We start from the raw sequence: 27,882 nt of genomic DNA, 5'->3' as shown, positions 1-27,882 counted from the left end.
AGAAGTTCGAAAGACAAAGTTAATACCTTGTCGAGTAAAAAATAGTCACACGGTCTTCTCGTAATTGATCGAAACAGATTTGTGAGTAGCATGAGCAAGCCGAGGGCTGCATAATCTATCTGCGCTGATGCCCTGGCTAGTAACACTGATACATCGTAGTCTTGTAATTGAAAAATGCAACACAAAATGCTAGACGAACTGTGGTCTTTGACGAGACTCTCTGAGAGCTGCCTCGTGACAGCTAGAAAGTGCAAAACTGAGAAGTCTCACAGGGACTACCTATGCGCTTATCGGCACAAGTCAAAGCCGCCGTCACCGCAGCAGGTCTTGAACGGGAAGCTGGCAGGGAGAGGGGCAACGACGTTGTTGACATAGCACTTTAAACGGTTAGCCTGCACTGCAGTAAAAGATGAAAGTGTGGAGTCACTCACCATCAGCTTTCCATCATTTCTCTTGGCCGAAATGAACTTCTGGGTGTTGCAACATGACGTGGTTTTGGCGTCGTCTTTGCATTTGCAGTCAAAGGCTGCTTGGGCGCTGGGAGGATCGTTAGTGATTAGTGATACACTTTGAACTCTCCAAAAGCTTGAGCTTACCCAAGGCAGAGAGTGGCAATGGCCAGGACAACGTTCTGAATCTGCATGGTTGCGGTTGGTTGGTTGGTTGTTGGTTTAGTGAGTGAGTAGCTTAAGTTGAACGAATGAGAGGTAACCTGATGATCTACTGTTCTTGGAAGTGTGAGGAGTGACTTCGATCTTATATACTAATTGCCAACATCGAGAAGGGCAGTTTTTAATTAATCTGATCATGGGCACAGGGCGCAAACATCACAGTGCACTGCGCCTGGCGGCCTGGAAGATTTGACAGCCATTTTGAGGAGCAAACCGTCACTATGGAACAGAGCGTCAGAGCAATAAAAACGGAGCTACGAGCAGGCCTCGAGTCGTTCCACAGACGTTCCACGTAGAACGGAAACAGAGCCTTGTCCCAGCACACACCGCAGGCGTAGTCCGGAAAACCCTAAATTCATTCGCTACCCCTGGCATCCCTGTCTGCCATCTCCTGGAGCCAAGATTAGTATTCAAGGAAAACAAATCAACGGGGTAGCAACTAGTGGTAAAGAAGACAGCTCAACGAAGACCTGCAACGATACTGAATTAAATAACTCGCTCGTCTTTCAGCCAAAGCAGGCATATTGTGAAGGAAAGCTGATGATGTTCTCGTCAAAATAATTTGGTCTTTCGCTCTACTCAATGGCTGTCTCAGGCTTTCGAGTCATGCCTCTTTCCTCATTTGGCGTACTTGATCACTTGAGCAATCCTACCCTGCAGACAGATCTTAGCTAGCCGAACTATCAGACGAGCAGTGATCTCTCAACGTGGAGACCCCAAGTAATGGATCTGCAGGCTGTACTTGAGATATTCTAGAAGGGTCTTAAGCCGAATGTCTTGACTAGCAGGGTCAACCACCATTAACACGTACGTATGCAAGAAATGCTGACAATGTGTAACTGTTAGGCGGATAGACGATCACAGGTATTCGAAGTCCCGACCGGTGGTCTTCCTTGCTTCTGAGAGATGGTTCGTTCCTGTTCGTCCCAGACTGGCTCTTGTGAGCTACTTGAAGAGCCGTGGAATACCAAACAGTCCCTGATCGCGGAGGCAAACATGGCAAGGCTTTGCGTGCGGGGTCGATTTCCGGTAATGCTTATAGGCCTGGGCGTAGAAGCATAGCCTCCTCGACGTAAACCTTGTTATGGTTAGCAAGACACTAGTGCTAGCGAACTCATGTGGATAGAACCGTTAGTCGGAGGGTTTTGTCTTGTCTTTGTGTGTAGTGGTGTACTTTGCTCCTCAGACGAACCATGCGTTCGCACATCAGCAGCATGCAGGCCCTCTTCTAGTGGACTACCTTCCTTTTTCTGCCGATTGAGCACCGTGATTCGTGGAAAAGGGGTGTGATAGCGAAATGGTTTTTGACCCCTGAAACCTTCACTAAATCCGTGCGGTAAGACCGAACCCAGCAATTTGGGTCGTTCCAGAAAGTGTAAATGGAGACGCCCGCCTGGCCGGGAGGGTGTCTCGGATCACGGCTGCTGACAGCACGGAGCGGAGCGGACTTAGTCTTTTCAAGTGCGAAGGCTTCAGATACACATGTCCGATGACTTCAAAGCCCGACCCAGGAAGTCTGGAAGGCAGCAAGGTTTGAACTAATGTCAGAGCGAGAGAATATGTCCCCGTTTGGAACTGTCCGGCGGAATATGGCTGATTTGCAATGCCCAGATCATTTGCGCGAGTCAAACTTCTGAAATAAACCTCAGGAGTCGCTTAGCTCGGCACGCTCCGAAATTCAGCCAGAGCCAGCAGTAAAGAACTGAATGTGCGCTTCTCCGAGCCGTAGGTGGCATATTAAATTTAGACCTCGGCAATCTGTCATGAAGTCTTGCATAGTCAGTACGCTGTTCGCATGATGGCCAAAGCAGAGCAAGCAACAGCTTCACTCAGCCAGCGCGTCACACCAAAGTCTCACAGACTCGTTACATATTACCCCAACAAGCTGGACGCAACGACTCGTGAAATGATAGCCGCATGACTATCCGCAAGCCGCAGCGTCTCCCCATCACTGGAATGGAGTGGCACACCCGACAAGGCATCTTTAGCCTTTGCGTCGCTATCTCAACCGATTTGAATCGCATGGGTGGCCTTGGAATACTCCTGTGCGCAACTACTTTGCAAAGAAAAGAAGCTCAGCCCCAACGCATACGAAACATCTTTGGTATACTCGGCGGTAAAACGCAAGCTACACCAGCTTGAGAAATGGGCGGTACAATGATGTCGCTTTTCTACAAAGTCGCCTTCAGGAAAGGATGAAAAAGGGACCACGACCTCTTATGTCTGCGCAGCCGGAAATCTACAGTGACAGTCAGATGCTCCTCAAAGATGTATGGTAAGTGTTCGTGGAAATGACCAAATGAATTCCCTTGTAAAACACCACGCCGAAGGTGGAGAAAATGACGTTAACAACCGTATGGAATCAGGACAAAAGCGGAATAAGAATCAAAATCTAACAAAGCTTTGCAGGGGAATGACATACAGCATCGACCTATCCAGCTTGACCGAGTCGATGATAGATCTCTTGGGGTTTGCTTTGGTCAATTCAAATCGACTTTGCGGCACTGACTAGAAAACACAACGGTCAGCAAAGCAAGAAATAATACGGTCAGATGAGCCAAAGGCTCTCCAGATTGTGACGTGGAGTTTTGGCCATTTTGGTGCAGTGCGAAGTGATGCACACCCCATGTCACAAGTGGATGTGTAGTAAAGAAGCAGTACCGGAGAAGCAATAAACAGAAGCACTCTTGCGGGCGAGCAGCTTGCTAAATATCTACGGAGGACAACCGATCTTTCTGATAACGCGCGTTACGCTTGATATATTACCTGCGAGAACGACAGAAGTGTCAATGCTTGCCAAAATTCTATCCCTGACATGGCAATTGTCACTGTTATCGGACCCTGCTGCAGCTGCGCTATTACGTCAAGTCTAAACTATTGTGGCTATCTTTGCCACTTACGTCGCTACAACTACTGTCAAGCAAACTGAAAACTAGTCTAGGCGGAGCTAAGGGGTAACTTGCCAAGTCGTGCTGTTTCGCTTAATCGTACCTAGGTGTTCAATAAGGACTCAGAGAAACCACGAGCAATACCTGTGCTGATTTGGTCTCAAACCATTTTCAGTGGCGCGCGGATGATCATATCTTCACAGGTGGCATGTTGATTCGTTTCCATTGCAATAAAATAGTTCAAAATGCCGATGATATACATGGAAGCAACTATTAAGAAGGAGAAAAGTAAGAAAGGAAGAAGGATTTTCAAGGCGGTGGTATTAGCTGTAGGCAGCATTCTCCTAGCTCAAAAGCTGTGAAAAGAACGAAGCTGGGCATTTAGAATAGTAAGTAGAACTAGTAGTGGTTCTTATCACGGTGGTTTCCATTGACCTAATGGTCCTCTTCATTGTCATTTGAGTTCTGTGACAGCACTGGACATATTTATGGAGCAAGGTCCCTCCCAAACACTATGTTATGGTTTAATATGAACATAAGACTGTTGGGGATTAGGTAGTGATTTGTTTCTTTGACTTTATTTTTCTGGCATATATTCTGCAGCATCTCGGAGAATACAGTTAAGCATATCAAGCAAGTCGAATCTTGCCACATGAGCCCCATCCTGCGCAGAAAATCGCTTCAAACTGCGTGGGTCCCGCCTCATGTTCCAGAATCCGGCGTCCTCAATCATCCAGTGCCGCTGAAGTCTGGTGGCCGTGCCCAAGGATCATCGCGTTCATCTAAAGCTGACAGGGGAATAATATGACTGACTCGGCGTCCACGGGATGCAATTGACTCAGGCGCAGCCCAAATGGTGGCGACCTTCACATGAGAAGCAGGCAAACCCTGGGCCGATCTAGAAGTCCCGTCTATTCTCATCCCTGCAGGATTTACCTGTTCGTTCGATGCCAGCACGACTTTTCCTAGGTGCACACATCCCTTTTAATACAGAATTGCTTAAGTCCTACCGAACCTGCAAACGGCCTAGCTGAGCTCAGATATCAGTCATGCCTGAGAATGTAAGGATATATATATGAACAATGAATCGGGAGATAGCCATTGTCACGTTGCCATCGCCGGTGTAAACGTTGCCCTTCCGAGTTATTTACTATGTGAAGGATCAGAGTTGAGTGGTTTGTATTACTATTAGCTAAGATCTGGCTTGAATATTTGGAGAGAAAGGTTCCTCTAGTTCTCGAAGTGGCAGATGAGACATATCGCACAATTCGAGACTCATAAGGTTCCTATGTTAACACAGGGCGAGATTACACATGTCATGGCCCTGAGTAAGTGCTTGCTGGATGACATGGCTGACGGTTGTTGATGATACATGCGCATCTCCATAGGATAGACGACATCAAAATGGATGGCGCAAGATGCACCCTTCCACAGTACGTTTTCGGTGGTCCAGATTGTCGTCGCAACTTGTACTGCTCAACGGTTGCTAAGAAAACTTGTTCTGCATGTCTACTGCTTGGAGCAAGAAGCACACCCCATTTGGGCTTCAAGTACTCACACATCTCAGTGCAACATTGCGAAGTATGTAAAATGCTTAATATTTCCGAGAATGTCCTGCGTTGAGGGCCGGACACAAGAATGGGACTGTGTTCTCATATCCCCGCCAAAAAAGAACTCGTCTCAGGAGATTCAGACAAAGTATCCCGTCGGATCTAATCCAGCATACGTGCATCTCGAATCAGACGTGTGGGTACAACGTTTCTATTCGACTCGCGATTGGATCCCAATGATCAATGTGCTGTTTGATTGGCCATTTTCCATTAGACCAGGCCACCGCCGTTGATTAGTAGCCGACGGGATGATGGAGTGCCTGCCATCATGCGAATGACTTAGAACTTGAATCACTTATCTCAAGCCTGCTCGGAGTCCGACCGTTCGCCATACCGATTTCAAACTGTTCATTATAAAATCGGCCTTCTCAAATCTTTCCCGGGCTATATATCTTGTGGCCTTGCTGAATTGTCTTATGAGTGTCCCTAGCCCTTCCATCATTCATCGTCTTAGTATCACGAATCATTCTTTCTTTATTACAAAACATGCAGCTCTTGACGCTCCTTACCTCTGTAATTCTGCCTTTGGCGTGAGTGTTTCTTCATCTTAATGTCACACATCCTGCTGACTATGACTAGGGCAATGGCCGACACTCATGCCAGCTGCAAGTGCGACGGAGATGATCTGTGTACTTCAAGAGCGTGTAACGGTTATGCATCAGGCCAGAAGTTCTTTAACATTCCGACAAACGCTGTTGGGCTGCCAACTTCCCAACCCAAGGACGGGGTGAGTCGAGATAGCCCAACGGTTTGGATGGACAAGTCTAACGAATGACAATCCAGAGGTGCTTTTCAATCTTCAGCGATAACACGCAGTTCCTCGTTTTCGAAGGCCTTGGTGACAATGAGTTCAAAGCTGAGTGCCTGAAAGCTTGCAATAGCGGCTCTTCATGCTTGTGATCGACTGGGAAAACGTTGGCTTGCAAACAAATACTGTGCTTCCTGGCAAGCCGGGATTAAAAGGGTATTTTCAGCCATTCCAATTCTTGTGTTTATTTGTACAGACTATTCGAGGATATCAAGGGTTAGATGTAGGACTATGTGAGCTGAAAGATCATTCATGCCTGTCTGAACCATATTTCCACAACATGTGAATGTAAGAGTGAAACATTGAAGTATCTGTCACATGATCTATATGCCTCCTTTGAGTGATATCAGAGGCTCCTTGTTGAGCTTTCATGTTCTCTATATGAGGTATTGACACTCGTGGTCTTCTATTAGTGTCAACTTGACTGCTGACGCGACTGTCCCCAAATATCTTCCCAGACTAGAGCTCCACTAGCCAACCAGATTCTAGGTTGGCAGGCGGAATACTATGTTAACTCCATCTTTCAGTTCGATCGTACGTTTTATCTCTATTGTTCTTTGGTATCTGTCCTGATTTGTTGCTCTGATAGTCTCCGTTGCTGTTCATGTTGCCTGTGTCGCGATATTTGCTGGTCTTTTCACTCCTCTCATAATGGTCTCAAAAGGCCTTCCGTCATATTCCAGCGGCATGTCTGTTGATATACAGAATCTGTTGATATACAGAAACAATCGGGACTCAATTCTTGCTTTTGCCATGATTTCAAGCCCTGCTCAGAGTATAACAACTCAGGATACCGCAATTTTGTCACATTGATAATCCCGATGATCACGTATCATATCCAGTCAATTACGCCAAGACTGTTCCCGTAGTCGACATGGCTACTGGGCTTGCGGAATACTAGTCTGCTGCTCAGTATTCCAGCTTGTCTATTACAAGTCAGAATATGCAGCCGTTGCCAAATTCAGAGATAGAGATTTCTCGAAAAACTGTACAAAGCTTGTCTCACTAAATCAGAAGAAACAAGACAGATATGATGGCATCATGGCTATGGAATACTTCCTCGTCATAGCCTAGTTAAATGAAGACTGAGGCCAAATGGACGTGTCAGCTTTGAACCAAAGAAATAACGCAGTGGTTAATCACGATTTTGTAGAACCTCGCAAGGTAGTCCACCATTTAGCCCATCGATGCCGACGTTCCTACTCATGGGAGCAGTCCTATCAATCTAAATTATCACATATCAGTGCGTAATAGGAGTTATTCTCGGGTTGTACCGCGAAGGGTTTCCGGAGCGAGCTTCTGTCGTGCAGGCGCTTGCACCGAAGCTGGAGCGAGATCCGTTTACTCTCTGGGAGACAGATCCTAAGCTCGGTTCCGTGCACGTCTATACGCTCGAAAACCTGTCGGCTGTTGGTTAGCGTAACGAGAGAAGGGCAGGAAAGCGCGTGAGGCAGGCGCGGATAGCAGCGGCGGTAAGAGCCCCGACCCTCGGACTTTCGCTCCGAGAGCTTCGCTGACGGTTTCAGTGTCCATAGTGTTTGGTCTGATTTGAATCAGTGATACACCAGCATAACTTATTCGCCGAAGTGAAAACCTGAAAGACCTTGGCAAGTAAATCCGCTACTTATGTGAATCCATACCTACGGCTAGGAGTCTGGAACGGTCACGTTGCCATAAAAAGACTACTTCATCAGAACCTCGAAATTGGAAGATATCTGAAGAGCTCGAGAGACATTATGCCAGTAATGGCAGAAACATGCGGGTCGGAAGGATCAATGTATGTGGATTATCAAAATAGTATGATATTAACTTCGCCAGCTTCGGGAGCTTCGAAAGTCTGCCTGAACACCAGGGGCTCGCTTGGCTCTTTACTCGAATGTAATCCTTCTTCTTCACAGGATGATACAGGCCCAGCTGTCCAAATCCTATTTCAAATTCTTCATCTTGATGCAACGCTTCGCTGATTGTAATCTTCCGGCTCATGTAATCAACGCTTCAAATCCTCAAAACCTTTAACGCCGAACAAATGCAAGACCAAGCTGTTTCTGGTCATCTCAAACGTCTCAGCACGACTTGTCAAGAACACTGCGAGAAGTTAGTGACGAACAAAAAGCGTTCGAGAGTCCACGGTACTAACCATTGCTGCGTTTGACACCTCCCGTTCGTCGGGTCGGGGTACTGGCCCGACTTGGGATCACACTTGACAGTCTTGCCTCCCGTACAAGTTGCGCCTATGAAATTGCCCCATTGAGCAAATGTCGCCGAGTAGTCGTCGCCGTGCGCTGTCCAGGCGCGCCAGATGTCGAAGTTGCCGGTAAAGGTCGAGAGGCCGGCTGCGCAAGCGCCCTGGCCCGCGTTCGTCGGCGAGCCGGGTTGCCAGCTCGCACAATCCGGCCCCATAATAGCTACCAAGCCAAGACTCGCTTCATTGTATGCTTCGTCGGCGTTTGCGGCGCAGACCGTCACTTGGCAGTGTACTTGTGTGCATCCTGACGCCAAAATTGATCGGCACTGGAAGAAAACCAGCAGGAGAAGGCTAAGGCTGCATCTCGGTCAATTCCTGTACAACGCCAAGACTAGTTGCAAGAGAAACACTTACAGCTTGAAAGACATTGACATTGAGCTTGAACTCATGGTGTGAAAGAAGTCGGTATTGGCCGAGTTTTGGCTTTTCTCTATGCTCGGTATCCCAGGGTGTTTCGAAGGTGTGAAAAACAAGACGTGTTGGGTTCCCTTGGCCAGTGCGATGAGCTCTGATCATGCAATCAACTGAACTCTTAAAAGAATTTCGGGGAAATTTGCAATACCTTAAGGGAATCCTGGCTTGAGATTTCATCCCACGTTTCCCGAAGCCATCACTAATACAAATACGGAGCACGACTCGCTTCGGACCTCCTTCAGCCATTCAAGAAACTGAGGGATGGCACGATTGCTTTTCGTCATGTCGAACTTCTAAACTTGTCAAAAGCTGAGAAAATGAAGGAACATTTGCAAATCGAGCATGTTTCCGCCTTGGCCAGTAAGAATGACCACGTGGGTGGAATTTTCACCACGTTGCTCCTTGATACTGACTCGGTCTGAAGGCTGTGTGCGCTTTTTCAGTTTTGCAGTGCCAGGAGCACCCTCATATTAACTTCATTATATAGTACCGCCGACCCACACAAGAGGATAGGCAATTAAAGCCCCCAATGTGCATGAAATTTGTGACAGTTCCGATGAACCGTGAACTCCATAGATCTACGGTGGGCACGGCTGAACCGGCACCAATGACAGCTATTGTAGCACACATGTGGTCGAATTCTTCGTCGCTGAGCAAATCGTGCGACTTGTGATGCGACTCAGTGTCACCGGCCCGTACCGTGGCCCTGTGGTAGGGCGTTGAAGATGGCAAGTTGTCGACGATGTTAATAGGCTGGCACCAGCACCGCGGTTCGCGTCTGCAAGATTCGGCGATCGCTCATGATTCCTTTCCCAGTCGTTCGCGTGATACCCGTCGTTCGTTGCTTTGTATCTTCGTTCTTTCCCAGCCAGTCTCTACCTTGTTACAATGATGGTTAATGCAGCGCTCCTTCTCCTGGCTGTCACGGCCAGTGCCTCTCCAACCACACTTTGGATTCGTCAAAACACACCAAACTGGGAAGAGGTCAAGTGCACCGATACGAACATCACAGACGCCAAAGTTGCGTCTAATATACGCTGGCAAGCTGCCGACGCCAACACATCTTGGGATGCAGCCGTTGCTGCGTGGCATAATTATACACCTGGAGATGGCCAAGTCCAGCTCAAATTTCCAGCCTTTATCAGCGACTTCTACGGCGGCCCTGAAGGATGGGACTGCCAAGATCCCGTCAACACGCCTTGCTCAACGACAGTCCAGTGCGCCGACACCAAGACGCCAGCAGGGTATGTCATATCCCCGACTCTTTCATATTCACAAACTGTCATGGCTGACTTCTTATGTAGATTTCTCGTTCTGAATTCTTTCGCGAAGTTGCACGATGTAAGACGCGACTTAAAGTCCAATCTGGCTTAACCACTGACAGGTGATAAGATCTATCAAAAGTATCACGAGGCGCTACAGGATGCCCAACTCAGTATTTCCGCCGTGATGGGAGACTTCACTGGAGCCTTTGCCCCAAAGTTGAAGGCTAAGGATGAGTCAACTATAGTCAAGATTTTTCTTGATGTTCTGGCATTTGGCATTGGCATATCTTCAGCGGGGCTTTGGAACATTGGTCAGTCTGTTTTACTCTCACAATTGAAAGCCTTTGCTGATTTGAGCAGTTATCCATGACGCCGCCATCTTCGCCACGAGCGCTTACAGAAGCTTCGCCAAGGATACCTTCAATAGCGCCATCAGTTCCTCATTCGCCCTAGCCAAGGATACTACCAAAGCGTAAGCGATTTAACATGGGACTTGCCAACACGCTCCCAGAGAAGAGGCTAACGCACTCCATTGATAGCGCGAAAGACTCTGAGAGCGTCCAGAATGACTTGACCTCTGCAATGGGCACCCTTTTCGACGTATGGAAAAAGACTCAGGATGCCTACTTGTCAGAGGTGTTTTCGGGGTCGAACAGCACCACAAACAGCATGCTCCAAGGACTGATTCGCGATGGCATGATGAACATGGTCCCCGACGACATCAATCTCTCAGAAATGAAGAATACCGTCCAGACGATCTTGTTCGGTCAAATGATTCCCATTGCTTGGTCAGTGGCACCGGCTGGGTTCACCCCTTTTGTGCTGTAAGTCAAAACTTCCCAAGCTCTAGCATCGAGCACCTTCTGATATTCCTCAATCTTACACGACCCAACAGCAAGACGGGAGATGTGTGCTCAGATACGATGCCGAAGACACTAGACCCATACATGGACGAAGACACGCACAAGAAGGCAGGCGTCTGCTGGAACGGAAACCAATTTTACGTCCTGACCATTGGAAAATACCCAGACGTTGATGTACAGGCCGATACCCCGGGTCTTCCCGACTCTGATCCACCTTTCCAGCTTCTGGCTGGCGGTACTCATGACATTTTGGATGGAAAGAGCTGGGGTGGCATCACGCTGGACGACATCGTGATCAGTTCCTATGGCGGTTATTTAGCAAACGGCAACCGCAACGGCTACAACATGTCCTTGGATACCAACAGTGGACCTGTGGACGAGCTCATGCTTTCGGGAGGCGTGCGGACTCCTGGCTTTTTTACACTTCCTGTCTGCACGAGCATTTGGAACACACTGATGAATGTTGCTGGAAGTATAGAGGGCAAGAACTATTACCCATGTGGCGTTGTTGTTGAGAAGACCTATCCTCAGTAAAAGGCAGCGGATGAGCCATTCTACAGCACAAGTGGCCTCAAGAAATAATGACAAACCTTAATGCTCATTCAAGGTCATTCTGTGATGTGCCGTTGTGTGAGGCTTTGCTTGCCGCTAAATAGCTGAAAAAGGAATGGATGGACGCTGTGGTAGATGTTGTTGGATTGCGGTCCGCTAACTAGAGACGACGGCCGTGATGGGGTACAAGTCAATGATTTCATCGCTAAATAGCTAGACAGCATGCCTCAGGCTTTCCTTGCCGATATCTAATCCCGGACAAGTAAGGAGAGTATTGATGAAAGGGTACTATTCAACGCATAACTCAACAAGGGTTGAGAGTGGATTATGCCATTGCTCTCTTCGTCCGAATCATTGAGGAAAGGCGTCACCAACATCGAACGGGGTATCAGACGTTGGACATCATGATGTCATTCCAATCTATGTACCCTAGACATCTATTATGTAGTAAACATTGAATCCCCCCATGAAATCTACAGCCCGTTATGAGAATAGTTCCGCTTTAATGCAAGAAAGAAACAGCAAGAAAGAAACGAGTCCACCCAAATGCTATCCCGAGATCTACCCGTGAAGGTGGTACAATCTAAGATGCTGCAATAGTGCGCGTGTGGTATCAGAGTGATGAGGTAAGAGAGATGAGTCGAAGTAGAATGAGCATTGCTCACTCCGCCTTCTTGGAGGTCTTGGTACGGAGCTTCATGAGGAGGTAGACCAAGGCGTAAGAGCTGATGGCGAAGATGACGACGATGGCAGCATCGCGCCAGCCATAGTAGTACTCCTTGAGGTTCACGGTCTGCAGGTAGTCGCTGCCGTCACGGTACTGGCAGACCTTGCATCCGGAAGTGGCATCGGGGTTGATGAGGTTGCTGGAGGAGCCCATGCCCATCATGTAATCGGCCAGGTAGTTGGCGCAAGTGGTGCCGTTGGGAGGATCGAAGAGGGCGAACTCCCTTTCCTTGCAGGTGACTTCCGTTCCCCAGATGTCGAAAACAAGCATGCTGCCCATGAGGTAGTTGAAGGGGTTGATCCAGTACCTATGCAAGTGATTAGCGAAATGTCAAGAAACAAGTGATAAAAAGGAGATTACTTACATCCAGTACTTCCAGAAACTCTGAAGTTGATCGTATGGTACGAGAACACCGCAGAAGGAAACCAGGATTCCGATGAGCAGCGGGTTGACCAGAGAGGCAAAGACGGCGTTGGGTGCGTAGGCGGCGATGAACTGACCGATACCCGTGTACACAAACTCGTACATGAGCATGACGAAGAAGGTGGATCCGGCGCGGGAAGACTCAGACGGGAATCCAACAGTGTAGTACCAGCAGACGTAGTAGAGCACGGCGCAGATGATGAGGTACGGGATCTCAGAGACGATGAGTCCAGTGACGAAGGCAATCCAGGAGTACATCTTGGACTTCTTCTCGCGAGTCTCGAAGATGTCGCGGCGGTCGATGAAGAGAGGTTGAACTTGAGCCAATACACCAGGCGCCACGAAGATGAAGTTGAAGATCGTGAAGAGACGCATCTGGAGGTCGCCAACGGAGTCACCAATCATCCAGAAGGAGAAACCGTTGAAGAGGGCAGAGAAGATGTGAAGAGCGAACTTGTTATTGACGTAGTCGATGTTGCGGTAGAGGGACACGTTCATGCGATGGGTGACAATCTTGGTCTGGTCCCAGAGAGAGAGAGCAAACTCGTGACCATCGTCGACGGTGCCAGGAGGCTTCGAGGCGGCGTCTTGGATCATGTGGTCGAGTTCCTTGACAACGGCCTCATGCTCAGGAGAAGACAGCCAAACCTCGTTCCAGTCCTTGCCCTTGGACAGGTGGCCAGAGACGACGTCGATCATGTGCTCAGCAGGGTTGGCCTCCTCGGGGCAGGGGGCACCGTATCGACCAAAGTAGGAGCGGATAGTCTTCGCATTGTCGCCAATGTCGCCGAAGTAGACAGTCTTGCCGCCCTTGGCGAGAAGGAGCAGGGTGTCGAACTGGGAGAAGAGCTGGGCAGAAGGCTGATGGATCGTGACGAGAACGGCCTGGCCTGCATTCGCAAGCTTGCGAAGGAAGCGAACGGTGTTGTAGGCGGACTGTCCATCGAGACCTGAGGTAGGCTCATCGAGGAAGATCAAGATACTGGGCTTGGAGACGAGTTCGACACCGATCGTGACACGCTTGCGCTGCTCGACGGACAAGCCGTTGCCAACCTTTCCAATGAGGGTGTCGGCCAGGTCGTGAAGTTCCAGAAGATCAATGATAGTGTCGACGTAGGCGATTTTCTCCTCGCGAGATGTATCACGGCTCTGTCTGAGGAGGGCTGAGAACTCGAGCGCCTCTCTGACGGTGGCATAGGGCTCGTGAACGTCAAGCTGCTCGCAGTATCCAGCGGAACGTTGGAACGAAACAGGAAGAGGGCGACCGTCAACCATGATGGATCCGTGGATGGTACCTTCCGTCTTGCGCTGGGCCAGGACGTCAAGGAGGGTGGTCTTTCCAGCACCAGATGAACCCATCAAAGCTCCCAGCATACCCTGCAGAGGAGAGTCAGCAAATCGTTATTAAACATTAGGCACTATGAAGACTTACAGGCTTGACATATCCTTGAACGTTATCCAGGAGCTTGCGGTCTCCGGAGGGAGTCTTGACAGTGTAGGTCAGGTTCTTCCAAGTAAAGATGGAGGTGTTGCGAACGAGGTTCTGGTCGGTCTCGTCTCCACTGGTGTTGCCGCTGGCATCACGCTTCTCGTTGTCGCTCTTGTTGCCCGAAGCATCCTCGGTGGTTTGAGCTTCTTCGTCATTCTTCAGAGCTGCGGTGACCTTGGCGTTCTCACGAGGAATCAGGAGAGAAGCACCACCCTCGGCGGCGGAACGCCAGCGCGACGTGAAGATGACCGTCAGAGCGATAAAAAGCACCCACCAGGCCCAGACAATGCCGAAGTTGCGCCAGACATGGCTGTGAGAGTAAGAGAGGGCTGATAGGTACTGATCACCCATAAAGGAGGTCTGGCCTTGAGTGGCACCGGGAACTCCAGCGCAGGATTGGTGGTTGGGGTCAGTGTAGCCGGGCCCGTTCGGGACAAGGTTGTTGCCGACGCAAGGAAGAAGCTGGCCATAGAACTCGGTCGACATGAGAGAGTCGAAGGCGTATGCTAAGGGATTCTGCAAGTAAATAGTCAGCAAATGATCGGGAGCAAAATACTTCACGTGGTGCTTCGGGGAGGTGCGTGTGCACAGGCCAGTCGGTCCGGAGTGCGGAGACCCACACCCCGGCGCCGATGTCCGGGATGTCCGGAGCATCGCCGGAATATCACCAGAATGATTGAAAATCAATCATAAAACAACCACGGATCAAATAAATCCCAGAAAGTCACTCACAATCCAGAACAGCCAAACGAACCAATCGTGCATTTGGCCCTTTTGAATCATGTAACCGCAGTACATAATCGTCGCGGAAACGATGAAGCCGGATGCCTTCGAAGCGCCGTCGAATGTCGAGAAACTGGCACCGATGGAACGGAACATTGCAGTCATACACATAGTGGTTGCGAAAACGACAGCCCAGAATGTGAAGAAAGCAGAGGCGGTCAGTTTGAGGCCGACCATGAAGTATAGAACCACAGAGAAGACCGAGACTTGGAAGATGAGGACCGGGATATCGGCCGCGACCTGGGCGATACAGAAGGCGGCGGGATGGTAGTAGGCGAAGGACTTGTGCTTGATAAGCACAGGCCGACCGGTGAAAGAGTTGGTAACTTCGGACATCGACAGCAAGCTGTTGAACAAGAGGGCGAAGAACAGTGCACCACCCTTTGAGAACAGACCACCAGAGTTGTTGGGAGCGTTGTAGAAGAGAGAACCGGCGATAAGAGCTTGGACCAAGGTAGACACCTGAGTGATGATGAAGGTGGCCTTGTCACCCCAGATGATCTGGTACTGGCGTTGAATACAAGCCCCAACCTGAGTCATGAAACTTGTCGTGAGGGCACTGTTGGCGGGAAGCTGCTTGTGCTTCTCGTTTGCAACGCCTTGCTCGAACAACTTGGTCTTCTCCTTGGCTGCTTCTGTTGTGGGGAAATTGTATTCGGCGATCATGCGGGGGTAGATATCCGACTTTTCGTACTCTGCTCGGAGGGCGGTGGCGGTGCGGGGGAAGGTCTTCTCGAAGCCGGGACGGATGGCTCTCTCCGTGGGAACGGTGACACCAGTGAGGAAATCAGCGACGTTTGCGCCGTCGGAGCAGATGAAACCGAGATTTTCCATGAAGGGACGGGCCTCCTTCATGGGACCGTAGTACATCTCCTTGCCGTTGTCGAGGACGAGGACCTTGTCGAAGAGGTTGTAGATACCGTTACCGGCTTGGTAGAGGGTGACGATAGAGGCGAGACCAAGGACATCGGTCATGGCACGGACTGCTTTGGTGTATTCCAGGGCACTGTAATGATATTAGTCCCACTCCTCCATCCACAGCATCAGATGAGGGAGTAACTTACGTGCTGGCGTCCAGTCCTCTGGTACTGTTATCCCAGCAGAACACTGAACCTCTCGTCGCCATCGTCTCGATAATAGAAACACGTTTCCTCTCGCCACCAGAAACACCACGGACAAACTCGTTGCCGACCTTGGTGTCGAAGGTGTGCTGGATACCCATCGACTCCAACAAGAAATCTCTGTTCTCCGCTCTCAGCTCCTCGTTGGATGATACACCCTCCGGAAGGTTGAAGGGAATCTTGAGGCGGGTGGCGAAGTCCATAGTCTGGCCGACGGTAAGGGTAGGAAAGAACAACTCCTCCTCAGTGTTCATGACGATCTGGCCACGATACCTCTCCGCCTCCTTGTGAGACATTGAACCGTAGTGGACATCGCCGGTGACTGAAGAGTATCCGCGGCGGTGGTTGGCGAGAATGTTGAGTAGTGTCGTGCATCCGGATCCAGGTCTTCCGAGAACCAAAAGCATCTCTCCAGGCTTGACGCAGCCATGGGAGTTGTCGAGAATCGTCTTCAGGGGCGGCTTATGGCGGGACTCCTTGACGAGCTTGGGAATGTTGAACTGTGATAGGACGTTTTCGTGGATCGACGCGTCGGCGCTGACAGCCTGCACCGTGAGGTTCTGCCATGTCACACCCAGCTCTCTCGCAGGGAAACCAGAACGTTCATCTCTCTGCCTGACGGCCTCGACCTTGTGCTTCAGATGCCAGGTAGTATCGTCGTCAGGGAGTTGGGCGAGCTCGAGCGACTGCTCGTAGTTGGAACCGTTGTTGAGTGTGCCGTCGGACTCCATGTTGCCTTCGCGGGAGTACGATGAGCCGACTTCTTGTTTCTCGGACGTGAAGTTCATCGTGCACACTATCTCGAAGGACTTGAGTCGAGAGCACGCTTGGTAGCAAAGAAGCAAGTCAAAAGCATGGGAACATCCTTGGGTGTGTGGGAGGTCTTCTATTTGTTATCTCTAGTCATTTTCGTCATTTTCTGTTACCCCTAAAGTCCGGCCGGCCCGCCGATGGATGGACTTCGGCCACATGGGCAGAGATTACGACCCGATCAGAAGCTACCAGAGATCTCTGTGCAACAAGCAAGCACACCTAGCATGGAGGAATAACGGGTCCAAATCGGGGCAAGCGGAGTGATTGTGATAAAGGAGGGCACGCCATGGCAACAAGGTGACCCGTCATCCCGTGTCTTCGATGACAAAATTTCGTCCGAAAGCTTACTCTCCAGGCGCCCCCAAGCACGCTGCACGACGCCATTGTTGTCCGAAGGTGAGAAAAAATGTTTCGGGACCGTGGCCCAGGGCCCTGGGTCCGCTGAATAATTGTTTTTCCCTTCATCCCACTTGCTTCCAGAGACCAAACATGGGAATCTGGTTGGATGAACCCTGCATGCGACGGCGTGGCAGCTGGGCGCTCGGGGTTGGTTCCCTGCCCGAGGCGACGGGATGCCCTGGGCCAGACCCAGGCAGATCCCTTGAAAAGACCCGGGAGCCGCAGTGAGGCTCACCATTTAGACTCGGTCTACCGTCCCAAAGCAGCGAGGACGCCGCTTACTCAGCGGCGAGTTGGACATCTTTGGGAGGGTTCGTAGGGCTTGGTGTTGTTTCGGGGGGGGGTTGTTGGTGCCGAACGAGTCGGGGCGGCGTGTCTCGGAGCACCGGGCACGGGCGCAGAGTTTGGAGATGACGGTGGAGCATGCCTGAAGTTTTGCGTTAAGGTTTCCCCGTGAGGACCAATTAAAGCACGGGGCGCGGAGGAGAACGCTCCACTTTTGACGTTTGCCGCTTAGTCAACAGCGGTCAGATGCCGCTGAGTCAGCGGGCCGTTTCCATACATCTACCGAAGGGGGGAATGACTGCCGTAAACAGGCGTGTTCTTGATTACTCGTGGTGCGAGCAGAGAGAAAGAAAGGCGGACGACTGGCAAACCGGATTCCCTACCGAACGCGAGGCACGCGAGACGGATTACCTCACTGGAGCTATCCGGTCCTTGGCGACACCAAAGCAGCGTGCCGCGGAGTGCGGCTGCTAACACGAATCAGAAGCTCCGGAGTAAGGGTCAATATGAGGAAGAGAGCGTGTGATTCCTGTCACAGGAGAAAGGTATGCTTCCGGCCCGTCTATCGTGGACTCAAATTTGTTTACCTGTCTCAGACGACATGCTAATCTGTTTTCATTCTTTCAAGATTCAATGTGACGGGGCCGTGCCGCAATGCAACTGGTGCAAGCACCATGGAATGGCATGCACTTTCAACCGCGCCACCAAAGTGAAGAAGCGAGTGGCTACAGCTAGGTGAGTTATCCCTGTAGGCTGGACCTGGCCCCCACCCAACCCCTATCTCTGTCTCTCTCGATGAATCATCGAACGGAGCATTAAAGATTTACGACGTCCGCAGGGCTGGATCTGAAAAGGACCTAGTCGAACGCCTCAACCGTATCGAACAAGCTCTCGAGGCGGCTCGGCGGAACCAAGGCGCCCAGGATGCTGGGGATGAGGGGCGGGTCCCATCCATGTCCCCATCGTCATCATCGGCGCCAATGTCAACCGTCGGGCCGGACCCCCCGGCCGCCGACGGGACCCCGGAGGCATCCCAAGTCCGAGCCTATGACTCATCTATACGGGCATCCGGCGCTACGGTGGGTAAGATGCACTTTGCCGGCTACTACATGGGCGATATCAGCTCTTACAATGGCATCCCGTTCTTCTCCGCCGACGGGCAAGACTGGATTCGTTCCCGGACGGGCGAAGATGCCTCCATCAACACTCTATTTGCTCTTGGCCCACTGTGGCAGACCCAGCACCCGGTTCCCATCCTTCTGGGGTTCCCGCAGACCAACACTGGAGGTGAACTTCCTAATCGGGTAACTGTCGAAGAGTACCTAGCGCTCTTTCGTGCCTCTCACTTTGGGCTATCTTTCCCCCTTATCGACCATGCCTTGTTCATGGAAACAATCGAATTGGCTTACAGCTCCACTGACGGTTCACCAAGTCTCGAGGTCGTGACAGCAAAAGCATGTGTCTTTTCATTCTTTGCCGTTGTCTCTCTTTTTCAAGATGAGTGGAAGTCGGTGCCAGAGATCGATGGCGAGGCGTGCGCGGGAGCAGCTCAAAGTCTGCTGGCAATGATCCTTCAGGACACCAATATCACGGCTCTCGAGACCGTCTTCATGCTGGTAAGATTTTGGATGTGAGGCAATTGCCGAAAGGTTGCTGACATTTGACTTCCGTAGAGTTTGTATCATCTCTTCTGCGGCCACCTCCAACAAGGGGCCATGTTCCATTCGGCCACATGTCGAGTCCTGTTCATGCTTGGCGGGCATCTTGAGCCCGGGACGAGCCGCACCCCCCATCAGTCGCCAAAGGCTGGGGACGACCATGCTTGGCGAGTGAGGAACCAGCTTCGAAGGCTGTTCTGGCTGTCGTACAAGCTTGACAAGGAGATTTCCCTGCGAACGGGTCAACCGCCGAGCATCGACGACGAGCACTGCGACCTGACTCTTCCGCAAATGGATTGGTGGACACGAGCTTCTGACGACACGGGTGGTTCGCCATCATTCCTCGACGAGGCGACAATCACGTCAACACTGCAACCAGATTCGCTGCAGCTGACCATCATCAAATCGAAGATCAGTCGAATGCTGTATTCTGTTGCGGCGCTGAAGAAGAGCGACGCGGAAATGCTGAGAGATATTCGCGAGTTGGATGATGAGTTGGAGGGATGGAGAATGTCAGTACCTCAGTCGTACAGGCCGACTTTGACGTTCCCTCGAGGGACGATGACCATCAGGAAAGGCCGGTTGGGCATGGAAGAGATCATCCTCCACTTCGAATACCACTACTTGATGGCCATGATCCACCGAGCCAGCGGCAGGTGTCGATGCTGGGCAAGTGGTGAAGGCGGTGGACTGGAGGGAGTCAGCTCGAGTCTTGCGCTATCCGTGCAAGCGAGTCGATCAACGCTATATTTCCTGCGAGCCGCTATTCACGGTGTTGAGCAGGTTGCGTTCTGGTAAGTTGCCGAAAGGTGCACCTTTAGGATACAACGAATCATTGGCTGACATGACCAGGATGGTGGTTTTCTACCCCATGTCCGCTATCCTAACGATCTTCTGCAATCTACTCCTCGACCCTCTAAACGCAAAGGCCGAAGAGGACATGGAGCTTTTGCAATCAGTGCCAAAGCTGATTGAAGGCATGCGAAACCGCCGCTTGACGGCATACGAGGTGGCTCATGTCAAGATGATTGACGAGTTTGTTCTGGAGTTGACCCGGCTTGGCACTTCTGCTATCGCTAAGGCCAAGCGCGAGCAACTGGCGAATTGATGTTCTTTGGAGAAAAGGATCACTGTGTTTTATCAAGCAGGGCGTTCGGGTCCGGGGATCGTTCGACTGGTCAAGACTTGTATGAGTGATTTGACGGAATGACTGGACACTGGTGGCTGGCGTTGATATAGAAAGGCAACGGAAAGCAAAATAATAGTATATGGTATTCCTCCAGAACAGTTCCATCTCCTGAAAAGATGAGATCAGTGTCGCATGTCAGATGAAGGAGAACTTTAGATGTGGCCTGGGCTTCAGAGCAGGCGACGTTGGGTGCCAGCGCACGTGGGAAGCAGGTTTAACCGAGACTGCTGGACCGTGCGTTATTTTCATTTTTTGGAGGAAGGCACGATGGAAAGCGGAGAACAGACCAATGGCACCGGAGGAATTCCGCTCCTCCAATGACCAGCGAGATGTCCGTTTTCCGTTTCCCTCCCTCTCTCCAACATTCACGGTGACGCTCGATACCTTACCACGGAAAAGAGTCCCGCACTCCTCTTCTCGCCCGATCCTGGCCTACGTTTGTTCAGTCGGTCGTGCATTTTCACGATTGATTCCCGTCGCACAGATCCATCTCCACTGCGGGTGAAGCCGATTCCACGTCCCTAAAGATCACAATCGGGACGGCGCCACCAGCACCACATTGCGGCCCTGATCGTCAAGATGCACCAGGCCAGACATGAGAGCCACGCCAATCACTCCACCTCGGCCGCTCTCTCCGAGATCAGTGGCAAGGCCGTTCATTTCGACCACATCTCATCTGTTCATCAACAACGTATATTCGAACGATTGGCCGGACCACGCGCCACCTGCCACATCGTGAATGGCAATGTCAATGGCTCGTCGTCGACCCTTGCATGTCAGCAGTCGCTAAGCGGCTAGGTCGCAGCAGCAGGGTCCATCATCTCCACATTCGCGCATCGAGCCAACGAACTTCCAGTCGAATGATCACCAGAGTCGAGGCTGAATGGCCGGTTAATCTATCGATGCATCCTCTAGCTCGACATTTTCTGGGGTCCCCAGAGGTCCCGCCACACCCAGAATGCTTGGGACGGCAGCCGTTCTTGGAATCGGCATGTCTCCGGCGGTGCATTCACTCCTCGGCCCCTTCTCCAAATCGTCCTACCCTCACGGCAGCCCCTCCATCATGCCTTCCCCTCACGCACTGGGGTAGTTGGGGAACCCTGCACACCCAGTCCGTCCCCGGGAGGATGGCTCTTTGAAATACCAGTGCCTCCTGTCGGCCGCAGCGGCCACTCGTCTTGCTGTCTCTCGAAAAGCACCACCACATGCGAGTCGAGCTCGGGCAGGGTCGTCAAGTCCTTGTGCTGCGAAGGCCGAACATCTTTCCAACATTCGCATCTTTTGACAGTATTCCATCAGCATGCTCGTCAACCAGCCAGTTCGTCCCCGGCCGATCAAGACTCGGTCTAGAGCAGGTTCGTATGAGCCTTCTCGCAAGACAAAGTGTTGAAATCGTCTGACATGTGTTTTCCTACCTTCAGGATGCAAGTACTGGTAAGTGACCCCGGCCCTTCCCGCTTGCGAGAGTCTTTGCTGACGACTGACAGCCGAGACAAGGTTCGTCACCATGGCAGCCTCCTTGTTGACCATCTGACCAACACTCATCTTAGAGAAAGAAATGCTCCGAAGAACACCCCCAGTGTCTACGATGCGTGCAAGCCGGTGTCGCTTGTGTGTACGAGCCTATTAAGAAGAGAAAAAGGAGGACGTCCACAAAGTCAGCAATGTTCTCAGATTCCAACGCCTCCGACGACTCGAGTAGTCCGACGGCTACCACTGACCTCCAAACGAGCCCCGACACGAGCGTCCTCACGCCGCCTGACGTCGCGCAATCCAATGCCAGTGTGCTTTCAATGTCGCCGATATCTGCGGATAACTGCTTTTCTGCCTCCATAGATTCGATGCTTCCTTTGGGCGAGGACTTGGACGGCTCGTATGAGTACGAAATGGGTTACGAGGATTCCGGAACTCTTGGAGAAGGCTTCACGACAATCACGGAAATTGGATCATGCCAGAAGATGGCCGATACCGACTTCCAACTCCCGCTAGCCACCATGGATGGCAGTGTCCACTCAACTGACGAATCCTTCTTCTCAGCAAGCCTAGACATGTCATGGAACGAGCCCTCGTGGTCGACAGCGTCCTCCCCGCTTTTGAGCATGTTGCCCCCTTCCTTTCCTAGTGCTCCTGACTGCCCTGAAGACACAGGCTTGCTAGATCACTACTCTAAGGTCATGTTGCCGATGATGGGCTTCAGAGAAGGGGTCAGCAATCCTTACGAGCAGCACATCATCCCTCTTTCGCATAGGAGCTCTGCCGTCCGAAGCGCCATCTACGCTCTGGCCAGCGCGCATCGAGAATACGCTGGCTTAGAAAACACCGAAGGATCGGCTTGTTTCCACGAGCGAGCTGTCGCAGGCTTGTCGGCGATCATTGAAGAAGGCGATGGCTTCGAGGAGGCGCTCGCGACAATTGTATTGCTTTTGCAGTACGACTTGGTAGGCCGTCGAACCTCTGAGACGTGAATTGTCACTGACTGTAGCAGCTTATGCAACGAAGTCTGTCAATCATCACAAGCAATCACCTTCAGGGGGCATGGCACATCATTAGTGCCATGCCGTCGCCGAAGAGTACCAGTGTTGAGTTCTTCGAACAGGTCCGTCTCACGAATCACTAGGCTTTCCAATACTGATGGATTGCAGGTTTTCCGATATTTCGACGTACTCAACGCTCTCACCAACGGCTCGACCCCAATGTTTGCCGCAGCTAAAGCCAATCGAGCATACTCACCGGGGAGCTCCCCACCCCCTTTTACCTTTAGCGGAGTCGACCCTGTCTTGGGTATGGCCGAAGACCTTTGGCCAACGCTGCATCGCCTGGGGGAATTGACTACCATGAAGCGGGAACTTCAGAGTGCCATGGCCACAGGCCAGGCATCGAAGTTTGCTGTCCTTCGGACCGAGTATCAGACCACTTACAAGGCCATTGAATACGCTCTGGAGTCATGGAAGCCTACTCTACCTCCAAGCTTTAATCTTGTCAACCGGGTTGTTGATGGGCCTGCAGATGCATCCGAGACGGAACTCGCCAACGTTAGATGGACCACCAGCACAGCGCTTGCATATAGGCAGAGCGCGCTGGTCTACCTATACAGCACCATCTCCGAATACCCATCATCGCACGATCTAGTGCAGAAGCACGCACAAGCAGCCCTGTGGCATTGCGCGGCATCTGTTTCTCACGGTGGAGCCGGGCTCACCATGCTGTGGCCATTGTTCTTCTCTGCATGCCATGCGGTCTGCAGCCGGGACCGCGGCTTAGTGCGCCAAGCTTTCACAGCGTTTGGTACTAAGAGGGGGACAGTCAACACAGAGAAGCCATGGGCTGTTGTCCAGGAAGTGTGGCGAAAGATGGACATGCGGGCCTATGGCAAGGAGCAGGTGGGCACTGAGGCCTGCCCAGGCTTGTGGAAGCAAGTTGCTGCGGACATGAAAATCGGCATCGTCTTTGGCTGAGGAATAACCAAACACGCGGCGACGAAGAGCTGCGCTCTCTGAGTCACGGTGTGCTATTGTCACGACACAAGGGCGGTTACTCAAGGCTTTCTCGGCCGACGGGAAGAGGGAGGCACAGCAAACATCGGACTGCTGAACATCAGGAAAATACGGCGCATCAATACCCAAAATACCACAATCGTTTTTGTTCCCACAAGATGAACTGCAGCACCAGATCTACTGATTGACAAGTTTAAAAAACCGTTCTTTGGTCGTACCTCAGCGGAGCAAACGAACCACCCTGTCAAGCTAATGCAGCTCATGATTGCATCCACTCCAACTACAGGACCCGCCACTCCTTCAGGTGAGTCGACGTGGCTCGACCAATGCCAACGCCACTGGCCTGATTGTCCGCCAACCAAAGTTGGGGAACACGGAGCCGCGTCTGATGACTGGGGTCGGTTTCCCCACAGGCCAGGGAGCGCAATTCAGGCTGATTGCCCTTCGCAGATCCAGAGACGGGAGGCGTGTCAAATACTCGCATTCTGCGCAGACGCAGAGCTGAAGGCTAGAGCACTTGGGCCCCTGGCAGTCTCAAATTTCTAGACGCCAGTCAAACGGGCCAGAGAACTTCATCTGCAGGCGGCTACCGATCTGGTTAAGCAATTTCTTCGTCCCATGTTTGCGCACACCCTTAGCTGTTCATCGCCATGCGTACCAACCACACGATGCAACGCAATGTCCGATCCCATTACCGTAATGCCATTCAGCCTGACGGGTTCTTGTCTCTGGAACCAAGATGCGACAGACTTGGGGTCTCGGTTCGACGAGAGGGGGTATGAGAAGCGGCCAGTTACCTCTGCTCTGTACCCTTCTTCGCGTCCCGGTACGATTGTGGCTTAACGTAACTCATGTAAGTATGGCTGAGGCATGAACAGAGTCCGAGATGAGCTCATGCCACTTGTATTGTCTGGTCACGGGATATGAGAGCAGCTGGATCAACAGTCAATCCAACCCGATGGGCTCGCCTGTTCCGCGTCCTGCGAGAAGCAACTGATCCTCCGTCGTCACACCAGCGTGTATCCTGTCACTCCTCGCCGTAATTGGACATGCTGGTGACGCATACAAGGCCGAGCAGACCTTCTTTAACCTCTGACATTTCGAGGCTCGAAAACGGGCCGCAGCGATGGTCATGTGACAGATGCAGAGACGGCACAGCTGGGACAACTGGCGAGTAAGCTCGTCTGGTTTGCCTGAGCGACCACAACACGCCTGCATGTGTCACTGCAGGCATGCAGAGCTCGCTGTCGTTCCAGTCCGCAATTAGCAGATGCCGAACCCCAGGGTCTCCGAGCCAGGGTCTTCTCCAAATTCCTTGAGATGGTGGTCTTACACAGCGCCATGTTCGTTTGGGTGTGTGTGGAAGCTGCGCGGCAGGCAAACGGGCGCTGCACTCGTCTGGCACGTGGCTCGGTTCGGCCGCGAAAGGATGGCTGCTCATCAACCCACCTGGATCTGCCCAACGGCTTTGCGCCCGCAGCACACAAGACGGAAGGATGAGGTGTGAGAAATGTGTGGCGCTTTTAGTATAGAGGGCAGCGGGCGGGCTTCGGCGGCGGTGATTCGGTCCGGCGACAACGCTGCCCTCTCATTGGCTCGTCTTGTGGCTCGGCTGGGCTTACCCTGTTGTCGATGATTGGTCCTTAGGACAAGTTGAGAGATGAGACATTTGGATGCTAGAAGGATTCAATGATTCAGATCCTGGGGAAGTTGCAACATCCTTCGACCCCGCGTGACGGGTTGCGGGTGTAGGTGGGTGTTAATTTCGAGAAACACTTTCGAGACTACCTAGTACCTGCTTCTAAGGACCCTTGAGGTTACGTTCTGTCTAGTTAAGAGGTTGCTGATGTCGTTGAAATGATTGGGGACCAAGAAGTGGGATGCAGTTTAAAGTCGTTTATTGCTGGAGGCTCATCTGAAACAGAGTAGCTGAAGACTTTTGCTGCCCCGGCGGATACTTCTTACTAACCGAGAGGGGGAGTACACATATTATGTCGAACATATTCTTTATTTTAAAAGTTTTATCTTCCCTGTCGTACTTATCCCTACGACTATCTCGTCGTCGACCTATTGTCGTTCATGCCCACTACCCACCCGGATAGCGAAGTTCAATCCAAATAGTAACTATGCGAGGACAATTGCCCGTGCCTGTCCGCCCTTGCCATGCGGCCAAGACCGGACTCGAGCACAGGGCTTAGTACGGGATACACTCGCAGTAGTTACCCGGCAGACTTTTGGCAACAACGTTAGCTTGGACTGTAGCATTAGGTATCCAATCTCTAAAGGTAGAATCAACTCACTGGCACAGGTTGTCCGCGAAACCGCCGCAGTTCTGGGGGCAGTCCGCCGTGCTTTGGCAGCTTACAGCATAGGCTCCTTGCGAGAAGACGGCCAGGGCGGTCATGGCGATGGAGATGACGTTAACGCGCATGTTGGGCAGAACTTTATTGGAGGTGAGGTGGCGAAAAAGAAGTGTTGTGTTATTGTGTGTGTGAGTTGGTTGGATAGAGTTGAGTTGAGCGAGTAGGAGTTGAGACGAACTTGTCAAGACCTCTATACCAACAGACATCCACTAAGTAATCAGTCCGCTATACGTTGTGATCGACCCGGTGTCGTGGGCCATCTTGCCTATTAAGGTTTTGGGGGGAGGATACACCGCTTACTCGTACGTCGGAATCTGATGCGAGTATCGTCTCGATGTCGTGGTTAATATATGAGAAACAGACTGGATAACCTTAGTGTCTATTCTGATTACTCTACTTGAGCGTTTTGGCCAGTTGGTTGTCTGGGCTCATCCTGTCTCTATCCCGCGGGAGACTCTTCCGCGGCGGCGTTAGGTGGTTCGGGAGTTATGTTACCTATTGGAGAAAGCGAAACCGAAAATTGGGAACCCGAGTTGTGGGGTGTGCACTGTGCGACGGGCGTAACTTACTACCGGAGGACCCGGGCGCAGAGTCTTGGCATTCTCATACTTCACTCGGAGTAGGTGTACGTTGCTGTGAGATCGGAGTCGATGTGTTCTTTTAATAGAGGCTTGATTTTAACACGACTGGGTGACATGGCTTTGGTGTAAGAGGTTCGTCTGATGGGGCACATCTTTCGTCTGATGCGGATACGCGGAGTTGAGTCTATCTGCCCGGTCTCGACGCCGATCAGCGGCTCTTGCAAGCCAGTAGAACCTGGCTGTAGCGCATCAAGCCGTATGACGTTTTCTAGCATCAAGACCGTATGCATTGCTATGTTATCGAGAGTCCCATGCAACCATGCTGATGACCGTTCCCTGTTGAGATCTCTGAGGCCGGTTAGTTGTTCGCCGAAAACATGTAGGAAATTCCTGAGCACCAATCTCCCAGAAGCTTTATGCACACACTTGGAAACATGCTTGGAAACATGCTTCGGAAGGATCTCAACAAATGCCTCCCATTTTACGGTGTAGTCGCTTCACCCATAACTTTTGAGATGAAGATATAATTACAGGAAAGCGAAAGTGTCTGAATCGTGCGGCGTTTGACTATTAAGTCACGGTTGATTATTATGCCTCAGGCGTTCTGTGAGGGAGTTTTTCAGATGTTGATCAAGAAAACAAATATTTTGACAGTTCAGAGCTACGACGATGAAATAATTGAGGTTGCATCGTTGGGAAGGAATACATTAAGTTTAGCGTCCTTGACATCTAGGCAACAAACTGAAATCGGGTATGGTACTGTGAAGTGACTTCGATGTTCTGATCCGTGAGACAGCCGATGGCAAATGCAAGATTGGAGTCGCTCACGGCACAGACTGGAAGGCATCTGAGAAGTGAAGTTGAAAATAAAAGGTTGCGCCAGGAATGACAGTCAATTGAAGCTGGAAGGCTAGCACAGAACGAAGAATACTCTCAAACTGAGGAAGGCGGGTCTAGTGTGAACAATGAGAAGGTCGAAACAAGAACCAAAAGGAAAAGTTATTGTCTAATAAATGAGCTGCCTCTTGGACGTGTCATATGCCGATGAAGTCAATCATAGAAGACAGTCAAATCGGGAACCCTGCCTAAGGCAGAACGATGGGATTTGACGTTAGCGAAGGGATGCACTTTCCTGGGTTGACAACTTCTAACGTAACGTAGCTGAAATCAAAATCTGGGGCAAGTTCCTTCCTTCTCTCAACTCTCTCACCTTCACATCCTGCGACAAGACGACTACCAAG

The 27,882-nt window shown here is 51.3% G+C and overlaps 6 protein-coding genes across 6 annotated transcripts; 3 read left to right on the top strand and 3 right to left on the bottom strand.

Annotated features, from left to right (window-relative positions):
* Positions 1-287: 287 nt before the first annotated feature.
* CGCA056_v011749 (uncharacterized protein) lies at positions 288-643 on the bottom strand (the record flags this gene model as incomplete). Its single annotated transcript, XM_037326995.1, has 3 exons — positions 288-377; positions 432-537; positions 597-643. The coding sequence occupies 3 exons, from the start codon at positions 641-643 to the stop codon at positions 288-290; spliced, it is 243 nt and encodes an 80-aa protein (XP_037173757.1).
* A 7,397-nt stretch (positions 644-8,040) lies between these two features.
* On the bottom strand, positions 8,041-8,377 carry CGCA056_v011748 (uncharacterized protein; the record flags this gene model as incomplete). The annotated part of the gene is made up of 2 exons (XM_037326994.1): positions 8,041-8,062; positions 8,115-8,377. The coding sequence occupies 2 exons, from the start codon at positions 8,375-8,377 to the stop codon at positions 8,041-8,043; spliced, it is 285 nt and encodes a 94-aa protein (XP_037173756.1).
* A 1,150-nt stretch (positions 8,378-9,527) lies between these two features.
* Positions 9,528-11,298, top strand: CGCA056_v011747 (uncharacterized protein; the record flags this gene model as incomplete). Its single annotated transcript, XM_037326993.1, has 6 exons — positions 9,528-9,880; positions 9,941-9,977; positions 10,029-10,212; positions 10,262-10,373; positions 10,441-10,725; positions 10,797-11,298. The coding sequence occupies 6 exons, from the start codon at positions 9,528-9,530 to the stop codon at positions 11,296-11,298; spliced, it is 1,473 nt and encodes a 490-aa protein (XP_037173913.1).
* A 679-nt stretch (positions 11,299-11,977) lies between these two features.
* Positions 11,978-16,647, bottom strand: bfr1-1 (Brefeldin A resistance protein; the record flags this gene model as incomplete). Its single annotated transcript, XM_037326992.1, has 5 exons — positions 11,978-12,350; positions 12,408-13,843; positions 13,899-14,471; positions 14,688-15,744; positions 15,803-16,647. The coding sequence occupies 5 exons, from the start codon at positions 16,645-16,647 to the stop codon at positions 11,978-11,980; spliced, it is 4,284 nt and encodes a 1,427-aa protein (XP_037174415.1).
* A 1,388-nt stretch (positions 16,648-18,035) lies between these two features.
* On the top strand, positions 18,036-20,122 carry fsdR-2 (Fusaridione A cluster transcription factor fsdR; the record flags this gene model as incomplete). The annotated part of the gene is made up of 4 exons (XM_037326991.1): positions 18,036-18,091; positions 18,195-18,972; positions 19,030-19,808; positions 19,867-20,122. 4 exons carry the CDS (start codon positions 18,036-18,038, stop codon positions 20,120-20,122), a joined length of 1,869 nt encoding a protein of 622 aa, XP_037173918.1.
* A 1,381-nt stretch (positions 20,123-21,503) lies between these two features.
* ARA1-0 (L-arabinose-responsive transcription regulator ARA1) lies at positions 21,504-23,658 on the top strand (the record flags this gene model as incomplete). Its single annotated transcript, XM_037326990.1, has 6 exons — positions 21,504-21,558; positions 21,625-21,637; positions 21,691-21,700; positions 21,754-22,641; positions 22,689-22,799; positions 22,846-23,658. The coding sequence occupies 6 exons, from the start codon at positions 21,504-21,506 to the stop codon at positions 23,656-23,658; spliced, it is 1,890 nt and encodes a 629-aa protein (XP_037173915.1).
* Between the last annotated feature and the right edge of the window lie 4,224 nt (positions 23,659-27,882).

The sequence above is a fragment of the Colletotrichum aenigma genome (genome assembly GCF_013390185.1).
Source record: "Colletotrichum aenigma strain Cg56 chromosome Unknown KSG_Cg56_contig08, whole genome shotgun sequence".
Classification (NCBI taxonomy): domain Eukaryota; kingdom Fungi; phylum Ascomycota; class Sordariomycetes; order Glomerellales; family Glomerellaceae; genus Colletotrichum; species Colletotrichum aenigma.
This window is presented reverse-complemented; position numbering and strand designations above follow the sequence as displayed.